General features: G+C 33.6%; 2 protein-coding genes, 1 long non-coding RNA gene and 1 other non-coding gene across 6 annotated transcripts; 2 read left to right on the forward strand and 2 right to left on the reverse strand.

The window, feature by feature from the left end:
• Positions 1 to 1,761: 1,761 nt before the first annotated feature.
• LOC146934196 (Disease resistance protein (TIR-NBS class)) lies at positions 1,762 to 6,007 on the forward strand. 3 transcript variants are annotated; one of them, XM_085706064.1, is made up of 3 exons: positions 1,762 to 1,960; positions 2,200 to 2,283; positions 2,876 to 6,007. In XM_085706064.1, exon 3 carries the CDS (start codon positions 2,936 to 2,938, stop codon positions 5,915 to 5,917), a length of 2,982 nt encoding a protein of 993 aa, XP_085562190.1. In that variant the 5' UTR covers positions 1,762 to 1,960; positions 2,200 to 2,283; positions 2,876 to 2,935; the 3' UTR covers positions 5,918 to 6,007. The 3 variants fall into 3 exon arrangements, with proteins under 3 accessions (XP_085562190.1, XP_085562191.1, XP_085562192.1); XM_085706065.1 differs by having other exon boundaries at positions 2,200 to 2,279; XM_085706066.1 differs by having other exon boundaries at positions 2,200 to 2,275.
• Positions 6,008 to 7,922: 1,915 nt separating this feature from the next.
• TRNAT-UGU (transfer RNA threonine (anticodon UGU)) lies at positions 7,923 to 7,994 on the reverse strand. The gene has a single exon. It is a non-coding gene; the product is annotated as a tRNA-Thr (tRNA).
• A 1,251-nt stretch (positions 7,995 to 9,245) lies between these two features.
• On the reverse strand, positions 9,246 to 12,873 carry LOC146934198 (ubiquitin-conjugating enzyme E2 4-like). Its single transcript, XM_085706083.1, has 6 exons — positions 12,765 to 12,873; positions 12,576 to 12,655; positions 11,953 to 12,067; positions 11,687 to 11,739; positions 11,428 to 11,556; positions 9,246 to 9,636 (listed from the first exon to the last, which is right to left on the reverse strand). Exons 1-6 carry the CDS (start codon positions 12,806 to 12,808, stop codon positions 9,506 to 9,508), a joined length of 552 nt encoding a protein of 183 aa, XP_085562209.1. The 5' UTR covers positions 12,809 to 12,873; the 3' UTR covers positions 9,246 to 9,505.
• Positions 12,874 to 13,021: 148 nt separating this feature from the next.
• On the forward strand, positions 13,022 to 16,395 carry LOC146934199 (uncharacterized). Its single transcript, XR_015007693.1, has 6 exons — positions 13,022 to 13,496; positions 13,635 to 13,731; positions 13,923 to 14,064; positions 14,153 to 14,197; positions 14,587 to 14,657; positions 15,784 to 16,395. It is a non-coding gene; the product is annotated as an uncharacterized LOC146934199 (long non-coding RNA).
• Positions 16,396 to 17,141: the final 746 nt, after the last annotated feature.

The raw sequence follows: 17,141 nt of genomic DNA on the forward strand, positions 1-17,141 counted from the left end.
ATCCAAAAATGAGATTTTCTATAAACAAAATAAAATAAAATTGGGATTTCCTTTCAAAAACATAAAATAGAACAATGGGATTTGATTTAATTTAATTATTATTATATAGCAAGTTATAAAAGAATCTGTTGTCAAATATTCCAATGAGAGAAATTTTATTATGAGGGGCAAAGAAAAACCATAAAATTATTATTCCTCCTTTAGAACCTCAGAGCTCTATGCATCGCAAAGTACAAAACAATTGTTAAAAAAAAACGGAAGTAAAGTACAAAACCCCACGTTTTGCTCCAGACTATCGTAATCAAAGCTTATGCCTTTCAAGCTCCCATAGAGACACACAAATAAACAAACAAAAGGATCCCGAAAAAGGAGAGAGAGAGGAGTAGGTTACCAAATTACCCCATCACAAAAAATATAAAGTAAATATAGATCATTTTGTTAGTTTCTTATCGAACTGATCAGAAGGTGACTATCGATGTTGTGTTTTAGGGTGGTTGCTTCCTCTGAAACGGTGGGGTGTGTCGTGTGTGTACCTGTTGAGTTTTAAAACAGGGGTTAGGAGAATAGAGAGAATATAACCTTGGGGCTTGCTAAGAGTCCCCTTTATATAGTGTGGAGGTGCAAGAACCGTCATTGTAAGGCAGACATGGGCGGTTACGGATTCGTGGGTATCGTAACCGTAGAGTGAAATTCGCAGGAGTCATGGGAGGAAACGTTATCATTCGGTTTGACCGAGTCTCCGTTTGCTCAAAGCACCCCCCCCCCTCCCCGCGTAAGGGGTGTGTTGCGAGTAAAAATGGCACAAACACTAGATTTAGACCTTTTGGTATTGGGCCTATTGAAATGCGCACGTTTGCTCGGTCCATAACAGTTTCTAAAAATTAAAAATACAAATTTGATTATTAAAAATCTAAAACATGGATAAAATTACTAACAAGACAAGATTGAGTTTTTTTTTTTTTGTGGTAGCTGAGATTCGAACACCGGACGTTGCATATATTATACATTGTCCATACCAATTGAGCCAAGCTCACGATGACAACAAGATTGAGTCTATCAAAAGAGTTTAAACTCCTTTCTTAAAAAAAAATCTAAATTCTTATAACGTAACGAATCAATATTTGAAAATATTTGTATTTAATATCAATTAATAATGCGTTAAAAGAAGTTTTTTTTTTTTTTTTTGACAAAAAAGAAGATTATTTTAGAAGGCCTTAAATAAGATTGTTCCGAATACATAGAACCAAAAGAAATTATAGATCAAATTAGATTTTTTAAGTTAATTTTTAGAAACAAATTTATTCTCTATCAGAAATTAATTTGATTTATATTTGATAATTCATCAAAATAAGTTGATTTATATCTATATAGAATCAAATAGATTTTGTTGTTGTCAACGAATATCAACTCAATTCATAAAAAGTTGATTCAAATGATATAAAAGGCGTGTTCAACTTTCACTATCAAACATGAACATATTTTTTTTATTGTTGATCTATTCATGTTGATTGAACTTTGATGTCTGACCTAGCCGGATGAATCTTCCCAACTCAATTGGTCTAAACTTTGTATTATAAAAATAAAATAAAATAAAATAGATCTAGTTGTTTTGTGTTTGTACCAATTTAGACATTGACACACACTAACTAGAAAGAAAGAAAAAAAGTGTAACACAATGTGAATCCAAATGCTAAAATGATAGTGGCCATCATCAACATTTAACACTTGTATATAAATAGTTGTGGAGCCTACTTCGTTTTCACCATACCCAACTCAGTCAGATCCATTGCCTTCTTCTTCTCCTTCCCCCCTTTCTCACCATTTTCTTAATCAATCAATCAATCTTCCATACACAAATCATCATAACCAATCATAAATAAACATTCAAATATTTGTTTATTTAAATCAAGAAAAAAAAAACTAGACTTTTTTTTTGGTTTTTTCTCCGTTTCTTATAAAGGTTAGTGCTTTTGCTTTCATTATCAATGAATTTATCGTTTTCTATTAATTTTATTAAATGGGTCATTGAGTTTGACATCATTGTTGATTTTTTTCACTCCACTCATTGCCATTGTTAACGTTTTTGACAATAATAGTAATGTTATACTTTTTCTTAATTTTTTGTTTTTTTAGTTTGTTTTGAGTTAGTTGTCACTGTTTTGTAATTTTATTGTTTTTAATCTGTTTTGACCTTTGCAGAGATTCGTTCGTTGGTTTGTTGGTTGAAAGCAAAACAGTAAATGTACGGTCTGGTGTGTTACAGTTTCTCAGACTAGTAAGTAAGTAAGTATTATTCAGATCTGAATCATAAAATGTAGTTGTTTTTTTTCTAATCAATTATATTAGTATCATATAGTTTTTTTTATTTGAATTTGGGTGGTGAATGAATTACTTTACAAAGATTTGTGTTTTTATGATTTTTGTACTCATTTTGTGTAATCAACAACAGTAAATGTCTCAACCTGATGTTACATTTTTGTTTGATTGTACTGTTTAGTTTCAAACTCCTTTTTCTAAAGTTAAATTCCATTTGAGTTGACTTTGTTGTTTCCCACTAATGATAATTACTGTTTATGAATTGACAGTGTTCAATTTTCTTTTTCTTTTTGAAAATTTGGAGATCTATAATAAGATTGATTTATATAACCTTAGATGATGGTTGTTGCACTATTAACTTTTTGTTAAAAGACCCACTTTGTCTGGCTTTTTCTTCCTTCTTTTACTTTGTTCTTTTAATAATGACTTATTTTTTAAGTGACAATGGCAACATAAACATAGTACAAAAGTAGAACATTCAGTTTTTTTTTTTATATGGTATGTTGGATGATTGAAAATGCATATCATGACACTGATGAAAACATTATCTCAACTACAGTTGGTGCATGGGATTTGATATCTTCCCTAATTGGGAGACAGATTATTTGCAACCGCAAGTATGGATATTCAAGAAGAAAGTTCCTCCACCTTTGGACCTTTGGCAGCAATGAGTTTAAGGAATATGTCTTCGTCGTCTTCGGCATTCTTTTCAGCCAATCAGTCACCGTTTTTCTCTCCAAGAACGTCGTCGTGTCATTTATCAGATACTTTGAGACCTGAAGCTTCAAATGACAGAATTCATCTAGATGCTGCTGCTGCTGCTGCTTCCACTAGCACAAGTTCAGTGGTTCCAGAACAAAAATGTACTATCTCTGATGTGGCTGCTGCGTCTCCAGCTGTCTGTACTTCAGGTGATATGCAGAGACTCGACCGTATATCTTCCTCGGTAGGTATCTCTAGTAGCACCATATCTGGTTACTGCCATCCCTATGATGATTGCTATTCTGGACAGAAAGAGAGGCGAAGTAAGAAAGGTAGAAACCAAAAATCATCGTCAACACCACCAGGTTCAAGATCAATTTCTTCTTACAGATTGACGAGTTGTGATGTTTTCATTGGATTACATGGGCGAAAGCCTCCTCTTGTAAGATTTTCCAAATGGTTGTGTGCTGAGTTAGAAATTCACGGTATCAGTTGCTTTGTATCAGATAGGGCCTCATGTAAGAACTCCAACAAGCTTGTCATTGCAGAGAAGGCTATGGACGTTGCTTCTTTTGGTATAGTAATTATAACAAAAAAGTCTTTCAAGAATCCATATACCATTGAGGAGCTGAAATTTTTCTCCAGCAAGAAGAATTTGGTCCCGATATACTTTGATCTGAGTCCATTTGATTGTCTTGTAAGGGATATAATTGAGAAAAGGGGTGAGTTGTGGGAAAAACATGGAGGAGAACTCTGGCTTTTGTATGGAGGGTTGAAGCAGGAGTGGAAAGATGCTGTCCATGCCCTCTCTCGGGTCGAAGAATGGAAGTTGGAAGCTCAGGATGGAAACTGGCGAGATTGTATACTTGAGACTGTCACATTGTTAGCAATGAGGTTAGGCCGAAGAAGTGTCGCCGAGCATTTGAGAAAATGGAAAGAGAAAATTAAGGAAGAGGAGTTACCTTTCACTCGTAACGAGAATTTTATCGGTCGAAAGAAAGAGCTTTCTCAGTTGGAATTTATGCTTTTTGGTGATGTTACTGGAGATTCAAAGCAAGATTATATTGAACTCAAGGCAAGATCGAAAAGAAGGCATTTGACCATTGGTAGGGGCAAGAGTAGTGTGTTAGATGAAAGAAATGAAAGTAGCAGGGAGGAGAAAGAACCAGTTTTGTGGAAGGAGTCAGAAAAAGAGATTGAAATGCAAAGTGTTGAGTTTGCTCAGCGGCACTACCGTTCGAGGCTCAAACGCAGTGGTAAGTATAGTAGGAAGAAAAGAGGAGTGAAGGTTTTGTATGGGAAAGGTATTGCATGTGTATCAGGAGATTCAGGAATTGGAAAAACTGAACTCATTCTCGAGTTTGCTTATAGATTTCACCAAAGATACAAGATGGTGCTATGGATAGGAGGGGAGAGTAGGTATATAAAGCAAAACTATCTAAACCTCAGGTCATTTTTAGAAGTTGATGTGAGTGTTGAGAATAGTTTGGAGAAAACAAGTATAAAAGGATTTGAAGAGCATGAAGCAGCAGCTATTTCTAGAGTTCGCAAAGAAATGATGAGAAACATTCCGTATCTTGTGATCATTGATAACTTGGAAAGCGAAACTGATTGGTGGGATCACAAACTTGTGATGGATCTTCTCCCTCGTTTCGGGGGAGAGACTCATGTGATCATATCAACGTGCCTTCCTCGCGTCATGAACTTGGAACCGCTAAAACTTTCATACTTATCTGGAGTTGAAGCAATGTCTCTAATGTTACCAAGTGGAAAGGACTACACAGTTGCTGAGATTGATGCTCTGAGAACAATTGAGGAGAAGCTTGGAAGGTTAACTTTAGGCCTCGCCATTATTGGTGGAATTTTATCAGAGTTACCTATAACACCAAGCAGACTCTTAGATACCATAAACAGGATGCCCTTGAAGGAGATGTCTTCATGGAGTAGTAAAGAAGCTCACGCCTTCCGGAAGAACACTTTTCTTCTGCAGCTCTTCGATGTTTGTTTCTCGGTATTTGATCACGCAGACGGCCCTAAGAGCCTAGCAACAAGAATGGTACTTGTAAGTGGATGGTTTGCATCCAGTCCCATTCCAGTTTCATTGTTAGCACTTGCTGCACACAAGATACCGAAAAAAGATAAGGGAACTTGTTTGTGGAGAAGATTGCTAAAATCCTTAACCTGTGGTTTCACTTCCCCACACACCAAAAAATCTGAATTAGAAGCATCTTCACTGCTGCTAAGTTTCAACATTGCAAGGAGTAGTGCTAAGAAAGGATGTATCCAATTCAATGAACTCATCAAACTATATGCTAGGAAAAGAGAAGTTATTGGATCTTCACATGCAATGGTTCAAGCTGTGATCAGTCAAGGGTCAATATCTCAACATCTGGATCATTTGTGGGCTGCATGTTTTCTGTTATTTGAATTCGGTCATAACCCAACGGTTGTTGAGCTCGAGGTTTCTGAGCTCTTGCATCTTGTGAAAAAAGTGGTTCTGCCTCTTGCAATTCAATCTTTCATTACATACTCTCGATGCACGGCCGCTCTCGAACTCTTGCGACTGTGCACAAATGCATTGGAAGCAGCTGACCAAACATTAGTTACACCGGTCGATAAGTGGTTCGACAAATCACTCTGTTGGAGATCCATTCAAACTAATGCTCAGTTGAATCCTTGTCTTTGGCAAGAGCTAGCACTATGTAGAGCCACAGTACTTGAGACTAGAGCTAAGCTTATGCTAAGAGGGGCACAATTTGATATAGGGAGTGATCTAATCAAGAAAGCCATTTTTATCAGGAGTTCAATTTGTGGTGATGATCATCCGGATACTATATTTGCTCGCGAAACATTAAGCAAACTCTCTAGACTAATTGCAAATGTTCAGATTCATTCTTGAGATTAGATTTTGCATTTTTGTAAGAAACTTCAGAATTATACAACAGATTTAATTGATAATAAAACTACCCATTTATACTGTTTCATGGAACTTTCTACGGCTTATTTTATAAGTCCAATATGAGATACCTTACATTTTTGAAAGCGTTTCATCTCCTCTTGATTTGGTTGTCTTACATGTTTAGTGTGTCTCTTTTTTCTACCAATATTGCAATTAACCGTCGGCAGATGTTTTTTTTGTCTATTGCTATGTTTATTCCTACTGTTAGTTAATGAAACACACTGGACCAAGTAATATATATATATATATATATATATATATATATATATATATATATATATATATATATATATATATATATATATATATATATATATATTTTTTTTTTTGTTTTGAATATTATTTTCATCAAGGCTCGAACTTGGGCACTCTTGATTGATTCGATTTTAATGAAAGCCGGTCAAATAATTGTATTTTATGTCGGGGAATTTGAGGCATTAATGTGCACCATCAATGTGCATCACATGTCTCCTTTCAATGGAGGTTATCTAATTGGAAAAGTGATTATCCAAAAAAATATAATTATAAGAGTCGCCAGACACTAAATTTAGCCAACTCTTACGGTATCAATTCAAATAGAGATTTGACATATTGTAAAAGACTAACTCCTTCCACCAAATCAACTTATTGTTGGTGCTATGTTGGTGGACTGTAGGCGTTGTTGTACACTAACATCTTCATATTTTTATGCATTTTATTGATGTCATCTTTGCTATGTAATTTTTATCTTGGTTATTTTAACATATGCTTATTTCCTGTTTATAATAGTTGATCTTTAATGTATGTCTGTTTTGAGAAAACATTATCTCTCTTTACTTTTAATTACAGTGTTTTCTTATGCCTTTTCACGTACACACTTCTTGAAAATAATATTACAATAACAATCATGGCCCCTCTAATATGGACCACATAAGAAACGTGTGCCATTACTCAACTAGCATGTCTTCCCAACTAAGATGGATTTTTGTGCGGCAATAAAAATAGATTTTGAATGATTTTAGCTAAAGTGAATTGAATGTGAAATACTTTATGTTTGGTTTAAGTGTGAGTTGAACAATAATTTTTTTTAAACAGCATATATAAATTCAAATGTAAAAATCAAGTTTAAAGTCAAAAACTACAAATTTTAGAGAATCAATTCTACTTAAGAATATCCAAACATATAAAAATAAATTCTACTTTTTTTCTTGAGCAAAATAAATTCAACATTTCTAAAAAACAATTTTACCCTATCTAAAATTAAAATCAAACATCCACTAAAGTTAAGGTTAGTTAATATGAACTGACGGTACTTGCTATTTATAAAGAGAACAATTATCGGTGGAAGTTTATGAAATCTTGCCATATAAAATAAGTAAGGGTTGTGTTAACCAGTGCCCCGGGGGCACTAGTTAAGAAAGTTAAAAATAATTATTTTTTTTAATTAAAGACAATAACTTTTTGACTTTTCTAAAGTGAAACATTCCTTTTTTCATCATTTCTCAATGCAAAGTTTGCATATTAATCACCTTAACTAGTATCCCCAGGGCGGACACTAGTTAACATTTCCCAATAAGTAAATAACCTTAAAACAGATACTATGTTGGGTTTCTGAGTTTTCTCCTTTGTCTCAACTCAAGAAACCCGAATGGTAACATATGCTACGTTGTACATATTACTGTATGTATTGTTAATGTTCCTGATTAGAATAGAGGTAGCTTTTTGGTTAATAACAAAAGAATAGAGGTAGCTTTTTGGTTAATAACAAATAACCAAAATAATTCTTAAGAGTTAAATAAACATAAGCAATGCACACAAAGGCCAAAGCTCAAAGCACAAGAGCAAAATATTCAGAGAAATATTTCACGTTTAAGTCTTAAAAACAGAAGAAAAAAAATTAAAAAAAGGAAATGCCCTCACGCTTTAAGTCTTAAAAACAGAAGAAAAAAAATTAAAAAAAAGGAAATGCCCTCACGCAGGATCGAACTACGGACCTTCAGTTTACAAGACTGACGCTCTACCACTGAGCTATAAGGGCTTCTTGTTTATTACGGCTACCAGAGCAATATATGAATCATATAATAGATCGTGTTTTTCGTTCACCAAATAATTTGTTATACTTTTTATACGCAGAGGATTCTTTATTTTGTTTTTCCATGCATAAATCCATATATTTTTATTTGATGATGAATATTTCAAATCGCATAACATTTGTATCTAATTTACGAATTGCACCGTTCATAATCTTTCTTTAGTACATAATTTTCTCATGATATAAGTGAAAAGCAAAAGAAAACTATGAGCGCATAATATAAGTAAATAAATTCATAATTTTACATTTTGGTTCTTTAACTTAATTTTACCAAATAAAAAAGATAAGCGATTTAGTTTGTACCAGATAAAAAATATAAGCGATTTAGTCATCTATATTTTTTTCATGTAATTTTTGTCCTTTTAATTTGTTTTGTTTTGCATATAAATTTTCAAACTTTAAATCTAAGATTCATATGCAAATATGAGTGAATGACCATAGATATAAAATTCGAGAACTCGTGGAGAAAATAAATAGATTTTAATCTTAAAAATTCATATGCAAATTGACTAAAATGATCAAAATGAAGTAAATAAATAAATGACCAATTCGTTATCTAAAATTAAGTTGAGGGACCACGAAAATCTATGTTATGTTTGCCAATCCCTTTTATATTTGTCTTTAGATGTGGATGAGATAACAAACACCACCTAAAACTCACAAACATAACCGTATTCAAGTCTAAGTGAAGATGTCTATCTTTACAATATTGTCAATGTCGGTTAATTCTTTGTGCGTGTATTCTTAAATTTATTTATGATTATGACATTTTTTTTATATTGTCATGAAACTAGTCAATTTTTTTTTTAAACTTCTGTGTATATTTAATTGCAATTTTTTGGCCAAACCGTTGTAATTAGAATCTTTGACCTCCGATAGGCACCTCAAGGTATTCAAATGGCTTAGGTGATTTGGTTCCGTTATAAGACTAATCCTCGAGTATGCAGCATGACATTTGATTTATTTATTTTTTTGGCAGCACAACCAAACTACCTGCTAAATGGAAAACTTCAGAAATTGAACCCAAGTTATTTTCCTGGGAGAGTCATGTTGGTGGTAATACTATCCCAGGTAAATACATCTCTAACTACTTATCTAGAAAGTATATCGTTTGAAAAGAACTTTTTCCAAACACAATATAGTAGAGAAAGTCATTGACATATATCTTCAAGTTTTCAGGAAAGTTGAACCAAGAAGGGGAAAAGGTCAATGCATTCATATGCAAAACCAGCTTTAAATAACTCTTCTGAATTTGGACCTTGTAGTCACAAAAGTAAAAATATGAAACATTTAAACAATCAATAAATTTACACAACCACCAAGGAATAGAAAGATAGAAAGGTGAGGGTTTTTCCTTCAACCTTCAGAAATTGTCTCTTTCAATTCCAATACTTTCAATATCTTATCATGTAGACATGTACAATCATGACTATAAATAAGGCAGACATTGTAACAATCTAGGGATCAGGTTTGCCAGCAATGCCGTCGTCACTCGAGGCATAATCATCTTCACTCAGCTCATCGTCGCTAGAAATTTCCTCATGAGAAGCTCCAATATCTTCTGGCTTGGCATATTTTTCACAATATTCTGTTCATTGTCTCGCCCAAATTAATATATAATTATAGATGAAAATAGGGAAATAGAATAGAACAAAATTTTGAGATATGATATTAGGCTTGGCATTTAATTGACATGCACAAACAATGTAAAGTCTAAGAGGAGACACCTGGCATATTCCTTAAAATATTTGACTCTAATAATATCAACCTTAAAAAGTTTACAAAGGATTGTTTGTTATTGGTTGACAGTGTAAAAAAAATTACACTGACACCGCATCAAAATTAATCTCTTAGACTGTTATGTCAGTTTCTCCATTTAGTCTTCAATTAATGTCTAACTTGATGCAAGGTCTTCGAATTATACTTCCTGAGCATAAATATACTAGACTACAACATCTAAGGTTTATGCGACCATGATTTACCCTATACAAAAATACATGTTTATATGTTTAAGCATTAAATTTTCTTAGACGATCCAGCCTTGCAAAAGGGAACAATGTGACTGGTATATCAATGACACAATACCAACTTAGAAGCTATAAATTTTAATGAATGACAGAAACACGGTCAATGAAATTGTGTTGGCTGTAACTAACTTTCCCGCATTGCTTCTAAAGCTCACAGTGTCTTCCAATTAGTTAATGGTAAATCTTTGAGCCATGGAGTACTGACACTTCCGATTGAAGGGTGTCAGACACGACACCACACGTGTTGATGTGGCTACATTAAATCATATCATTTTTTCAAATTATTACTGGTGCCAACAAATGATTTGATGTGGCTACAACAAATGTACACTGATTATCATTATTATCAAGTAGTACTGATCAATACATATAATGAATACAGTGCAAATACGTCATTCAGCTTACTATTTATCCAAACAAAAGATGAAACAAGAAAGTATTTGATGAGTGATCCCACAAGATTAAGAAAGGATTATAAAAATGTTCATTGAGGACCAAACCAGGGTAGAGTCCATTGTAGAGAAAATGGTAGAATCTCGTCTAAGATTGATAAAAGCAAGATTGTGAAGCAAAGATGAAGGATAATCTATTAGTTAGAGGTCGAGGGTGATAAACAAAAAAATATAGGTCAAATCATCAACTGAAATTTAGAGGTAGATGATCTATCTTTGGACCTAATACATGACAGGACTATTTGCATCAATTGATCCATATAGAAATACCACCTAGTAGGAAAAAGATTGGTTGTTGTTTTTTCTTCACTATCCGTGATTGCTTTCTGAAAAATGAATTAATGATGGTTGCTATAAATTATAGGCAGGTATACTTGACTACATCATTAAATTGAGAAATCTAATTTCCCGTTCCAACCCAAAAAGAAAACAGTAAAACTCCAGCTCCCAACATGAATACAAACCTCTAGAGCTTATAGCACATAAATTGGTAAAACTACGATAAGTGTGTGGATGCTTCTGACATCTGTGTTGGCAAGTGAGGACATAAGACATTCATATTCTATTGGTTTCTGGAGTGGTTTCAGCAGGGGATCATTAATGTGAAAAGAAAAAAAAAAAAACGAATCTTCATCTAACATTACTTTTTGTGTATTATTTGAGGTATTGGGTGGGAGTCGATGCATTTGATATAGAACATGAATCATTTTGCACAATCTTGCGCTATCAAATATTTTTATTTACCAATTGATGATATCTCACCCCCAATTGAAATCATAAGAAAAATGACAACTTACGGTCAACAATAATGAAGAAGCTCTCGTACTTTTAACACAGAATACCTAAATCTATAACAGGCATAACAGTTTCCTACAGGAGAGAATAAACAAGGATTACTACCTTTAACTTTCTGTTCATATGCAGCACGATCTCGCATCATCAAGGAAGCAGCCTCATCATTCAATGGATCTGATGCATTGGGGTATATAAGAAGTTGAGGAAGAAACACTTCGAACACATTAACAAGATCTGATTGAAAATAAGGAAACTGCAAGTTAGCAAAAATAACAATCAAACAAAGTTGAATCAAATGCATAGCAAGCGCACTTATAGTAATTTCATCACCACCAATATATGTAAGGTTGTTAATAATACTTACCAAACATGGGACTCCAAGTCTGGTTAATAACATCTAAGCAAACTGAACCAGAGCTGAATATCAGAGAAAAAGATTTCAATCAGCTGTTGAGTATAGCAATTCGTTAGAGCAACAGCCAATAGAGGTTCCATTGAGGACAATGGTGTTGCTTCAATATGATATTAAACAAGGAAGCTGTTTTTTTTTTTTTTTTTTATAAGAAAATGTTATTAAGTTAGCAGTTATGTTATTAAACAATGAAGGTTTGGTTGCTATGGAAAACTCACATTTCATCAACATTAGGATGGTAAATTTTGTTGACAAAACCAATAGAAGGCGACTTATAAGGATAAGCATCAGGTAGTTCCACTCTTATCTTCCATACACCTTCTTGATAAGGACCTGCAATGAGTCCCAATATAATTGAGTTTAAACAAATAGAAGAAGATAAACTCACTTCAGTTCAACCTTTAGAGATGCAATTGTGTTATTTGATCATCAGATCAAAATACAGACGCGTATGCGACACTTTAAATGCTCAACTCTTTATCTCTCTTTCTTAACTTTTTACCTTCTGTAGTTTACACACATTTCAAAAATAAACACAAACTAAAGGACACACTCAACAACAAAATTTTGATGTTAAGAAATAATTTGTGTTGGAGTTAACCAGCCACAGATCCTAATGCAATTGATCCTCATTGAGGAAAATGAGCAAACAAGTAAGGTACACAATTACAAGACATGATCCATAGGTCGGCAGCAGCTGTTGACTGCTGATCCAAATAGATAACAGCACACATTGAATTGAAGCATATAAAATGTATAGTACTAAAGGAAGAACATTTTCAATTGCAATGATGAGACAAAAAGGGTAAAAAAATTGATAGAAGGGATGCAAAAAAGTTACTGTCTTTAGGGCCATGAAATTGAACAAAAAACTCTTGCATGCAATCATTGATCATCTCCACCTTATAATCAGTCATCATCCTGATTGATTCACAACAACCCGATTAGAAATTGAAACAAAAAACTCTGTTTTGAAATCAGAAAACGAAAAAGAAAAAAAAAATCGAAAAAGAAAAGTGACAGGACAGACAGCTTCATCAAGTCCATGTCACGGCGTTTGGTTGGGGAAGACATTGTGATACTCTCTCTATCGTTGGTGTTGTGTTCTGACTGATATTGTGTTTATACCGTAGATAGATAGAGAGAGTGATATGGCTGCTGATTACCTAGGTTAGTTCATCTATTCTATATATAAAAGTTGTCCCAAGCCAATTTTGAAGCCCTAATTTTTCCTAAACCCTAGCAAATAAAATACCTGTTTTAACCCTGACCTAAACCTTAATTACGAAACAGCTATAGAGAAAAAAAAGCCAAACAACTGTACGCGCACTCAACAAGCCTGTTTCTCTTCCTTGAAAACAATCATTCTGACCTAACCCTCCATTTCATCTCCGCCGCAGCCATATCACCACCATCACTAACTCTGGCCTTCTCTTCTCTCCTCCTTCATTACAATCTAAATCTTCATCGTCGGTGACCACGACCGGCGACGATCCACTCTTCTCATTCTCACTACCAGCCTCCTCTCTCTCTCTCTCTCTCTCTCTCTCTCTCTCTCAAAACCGAATATCTTCTTCCACCTCTTCTCCAAAACCCATTTTCAATTTTTCCTTCTCAAATTCAAACTCCCTCTCTCCGGAACTGATACGGCAGTGGCAACATAACAAGCAGAACCGAGAGCGATTCAGTGAGCGATTGATGGTGTTTGTGGTAGCGAGAGTGGATTGCGGTGGAGTTAACTGGAGGAGATCAATTTTTACAGGTTTTTTCGATTTCCATATTTCCTTATGCTTCAATCATTTGATCTTTTTTTCTTCGTTTCATTATTTTAGTGGGTTGATTCATTTTAGAAAATTTGATTTATCATTATTGATTTGTTCTGAAATGAATTTGCCAACAGTTAGCTATGAATGTCAGTGATTGTTGATCGAATTTATGGAACTGTGAATTGGATGGATTGAAGACTGTAGCAGAAGATGACTAGAAAGATTACAGATGTAGGGTTTGTTGGTTCCTCAAAGGATTTTCATGAAAGGATTTGATGTTAACCCTTTTTTTTCCTTATTTATGTGTAAATAATTTATCTGAATTTGTTTATGGTTTCTCCGGTTTATGATTTGGTATTTCATCTTATATTTGGAAGTGAATTGAGATTTTAAATAGTAGTTCTACTAATTTTATATTTCAGGATTGGTTCTCTTGGTGGTTTTGACGAACACATTTGGAAGTTAATTTCTATTTGGCCATTGTTCTTGATCAGATTTTCAATGTTGAGCGCTCTAAGTGCATCACTATGATGAAAGCATTTTTTTGTATGTTAGGACTTCATTGTGAGTATTATACAATCACTTTTTTTTTTTTGGTTGATGATTCCATTTATGATTTTGGTTTTTGATTGGTTGCTACTTTACGTTTTAGATATCACGCACCATGTTGCAATGGATGGGATGATCAAGGCTGACAGTGAGTTAGTTTATCCTTCTTTTTGCAGAAATTTCAATCATTATTCTTCCATCCTTTGCGCAAATGTTGATTAAAAAGTTGGTTTGGCTGATATTAGTAATAAGTTTATGTTTTCATTCAGTCCCTTAAATTTTGTGAATACCCTAGATTTAACAACTTTATGAACGTTAAATCAATTGAGACCCATTAGTTGTATTGATGATAATCTATTTATTATGTAGCACTGCTATTTTTTCTTTCAAGCAAATAGAGCATCGAAATCTGTAGATTCTAAAGTTTCAGCTTTGAGCAATTGATCTATCACACATATTTCAGTTTTCCATGTATATAGTTTACTATACTATGTTTAATTCACTAAGACATTTTAATGGTTCCCGATATGTCTCAAGTGATTTGCTTGGCCGCGCACCAACCACACCGTGAGACATAACCGATAAATAGATGAAGGAAGAGAATTAAGGTATGTGATTTTTTGACGAGATATATCGACTTTATTTGTGTTTATGGTATGTGATATGTCTCAAGTGATTGTGCTTATAGCTGGAGAAAATAATAGGTGCAGTTGTGATATGTTGGCAGTTGCAGTCACATGACAAACATTGACATTGACAGTCGCAGACATAATTATATTCGAGTCAGAGACATATCCAAATCTCTATCATATTTAATCGTTATTTTTTATGACTTATACAAACCCTAATTTCTCATCTTACTCTTAATCTACCATGTACAGACTCATATTTAATCGTTTCTTTTTCTTCTCCATCCTCCTTCAATCTCCTTTGACATTATCTCTTATATTGAGTACTGCATATTAAGTTGATTCGTTTTGTTTGTTGGAATTTTAAACTATACAACTATTATTTTTGTCTGTGATTCTTTTAGTTCTCGATTTGATTCATTTGCTGGAGTTTAGAAATGCTTGGTAGTATGAGATGAGTTTTTTTATGAATTTGGTTCTTCATGTTAAATGAATACTAATAGTTTCACTCATATCCTACCATGTATGAAATTTGCAGGCTTTTAATGAGAAAATTTCAGTTTAATGAAGTAATGAGAAGGCCTATTTTGAAATTGTGAACCACCAAAGTTAGTTAAACCAAACTAGAACTTGGATTGAAGTATGAATGATTTTTAACTGATATTTCTTAAGTTATTGCATTTATCTACTATTGATGAAGTCATGCTGGTGTATGTTCAAGCCATACTTTGTGGTTCTTTTCTTTCTGCGATCATATATTGAGATCAGAACTTTTTAGCGCTATTGTTAGTTTTGAGGATTTATAGGTTGTGACCGTGTTTGAAGACATCATAAGGTCCAAATTTTAGTGTATTTTGTTATAGTTTTGGCAGCTGGGTTGTTTTCTCTTTCCATGTTTATGTTGCGTAGTTAGTCATCTTGACAGTGGCAGGTTTAAGTTCTTTCATAGTTTCATGGCAGTGGGAGGTTTTAGTTATCTCCATGCATCTTTAAATGCTTGAACCCTTAACAGATTGTGTTTTTAAAAGTTAATGGTTAGTCACCCTTCCTTTATTGCGCCGTTAAAAAGTTTCAAGGACTTATGCCATTTGTTTTTTATCTGCAGGTAGCGTAGCCATTGACTGAAATAACAAGTTTGATCTGGTGCTAACAGATTTAGAGAAAACACCAAATAGAAAATCAATTAGAAAATCAACAGGGGCTGCAAGCGGTTTTAGCATAGTTACGCAGCGGTATTCCTTTTGGTGAGGTGGTGCTGTGGGATTGTCCGGCTGCTGGTTTTTTGGTTTTGTGTTGAAGTTTGTTGCTGACCGGTTTTAGGTGCAGAAGGTGGAGTTTCACTGTGATGCTGGAGTATTCTCTTTTTTGGTTTCGGTTTCAGCTAGAAGCTTGCTGTTTGGCTCAAGCAAGTGTGCGGTTGTTTTAAATTGTGTTGGAATATGTTAGCATCATAGTTAGATGTGGTGGGTTGTTTAGTGGTAGCTGGTGTGCTTTTTTTAGTTAGGTTGTGTTGCTGCTTCTGTGATATTTTCCCTTTAGCAGCAACTATTTTTGGGCTATAAAGCTTATGTTTTTAGCTTTGTTATGGGTGGTTATCATAGGTGTTTGTTTTAGTGTTCATGTGTACTCTTTCTTCTTGGTTGTTTTGGTCCGCGAGAATTTCGTGTTGCTTACACAATCTCGACGAGAATAATATTTGCCGATTTAAAAAAATAAATGATTGGAAAGAGACCACCATCAACCCAAATGAAAATTTAAAATTATTGACACCCGTTTATTAACTAAAGACATGAGTTATTGTATATCTATTATAATTGTCAATCTACTATAATTTTATTTTTTTTTGACAAGATCTATCTACTATAATTGTTAGTATCATTTTTTTTTTAGTAAATTGTTAGTATCAATTGAGTCTTCTAACTATTAATATATCGAATGTCTATTCACTTTTCATTTTTATTTATCGTACGACCAAAAAATCATTCTAAAATCATTGTTTTTTTTGTTGGTACAAATTGTAAAATCATTGTTACTAACATATTTCTGGGAATGTTTTTGTTTGATATAATAATGTAATATTTTTGTTTGGTACCTCAAGTTCCTATGTTTATTGTACCTTTTCTTACTGCTGCGTAATACTTTATCGTTCTTATAAATTGTTTTTAATAATTTTCAAAATCAGTGTTGTGAGTACAAATAAGACACTTATTTAAACAGATTGTGAGAGCCATCAAATGAAATTTAACTGAACTAAGGAGAATTGAGCGAGGGATCAATTTGGTATTGGTAAAGGCATAAATTTTACTATAGTATGAATTACTTTGTGTGCATTGGTAATGAGATTTTACGTTGTTGTCATTGAAATACAATGTTCTTTACATTTGTAATCACCTTCGTTGTTGCAATAAGCTTCAAATTTGTAATAAGCAGTTCTAATTATTTGTAGCGAAATTGATTTATGTA

Source organism: Medicago sativa, chromosome 4, assembly GCF_051527215.1.
Source record: "Medicago sativa cultivar Bolivia chromosome 4, Bolivia_mono, whole genome shotgun sequence".
Classification (NCBI taxonomy): domain Eukaryota; kingdom Viridiplantae; phylum Streptophyta; class Magnoliopsida; order Fabales; family Fabaceae; genus Medicago; species Medicago sativa.

Bases quoted from the DNA above. Each gene is read 5' to 3' on its own strand.
- LOC146934196 (XM_085706064.1), top strand. From the start codon at position 2,936: ATGGATATTCAAGAAGAAAGTTCCTCCACCTTTGGACCTTTGGCAGCA.
- LOC146934198 (XM_085706083.1), bottom strand. From the start codon at position 12,808: ATGTCTTCCCCAACCAAACGCCGTGACATGGACTTGATGAAGCT. The intron at 12,656-12,764 runs GTCTGTCCTGTC...TGAATCAATCAG, and splicing joins GACATGGACTTGATGAAGCT to GATGATGACTGATTATAAGG. The intron at 12,068-12,575 runs GTAACTTTTTTG...GACTCATTGCAG, and splicing joins ATTTCATGGCCCTAAAGACA to GTCCTTATCAAGAAGGTGTA.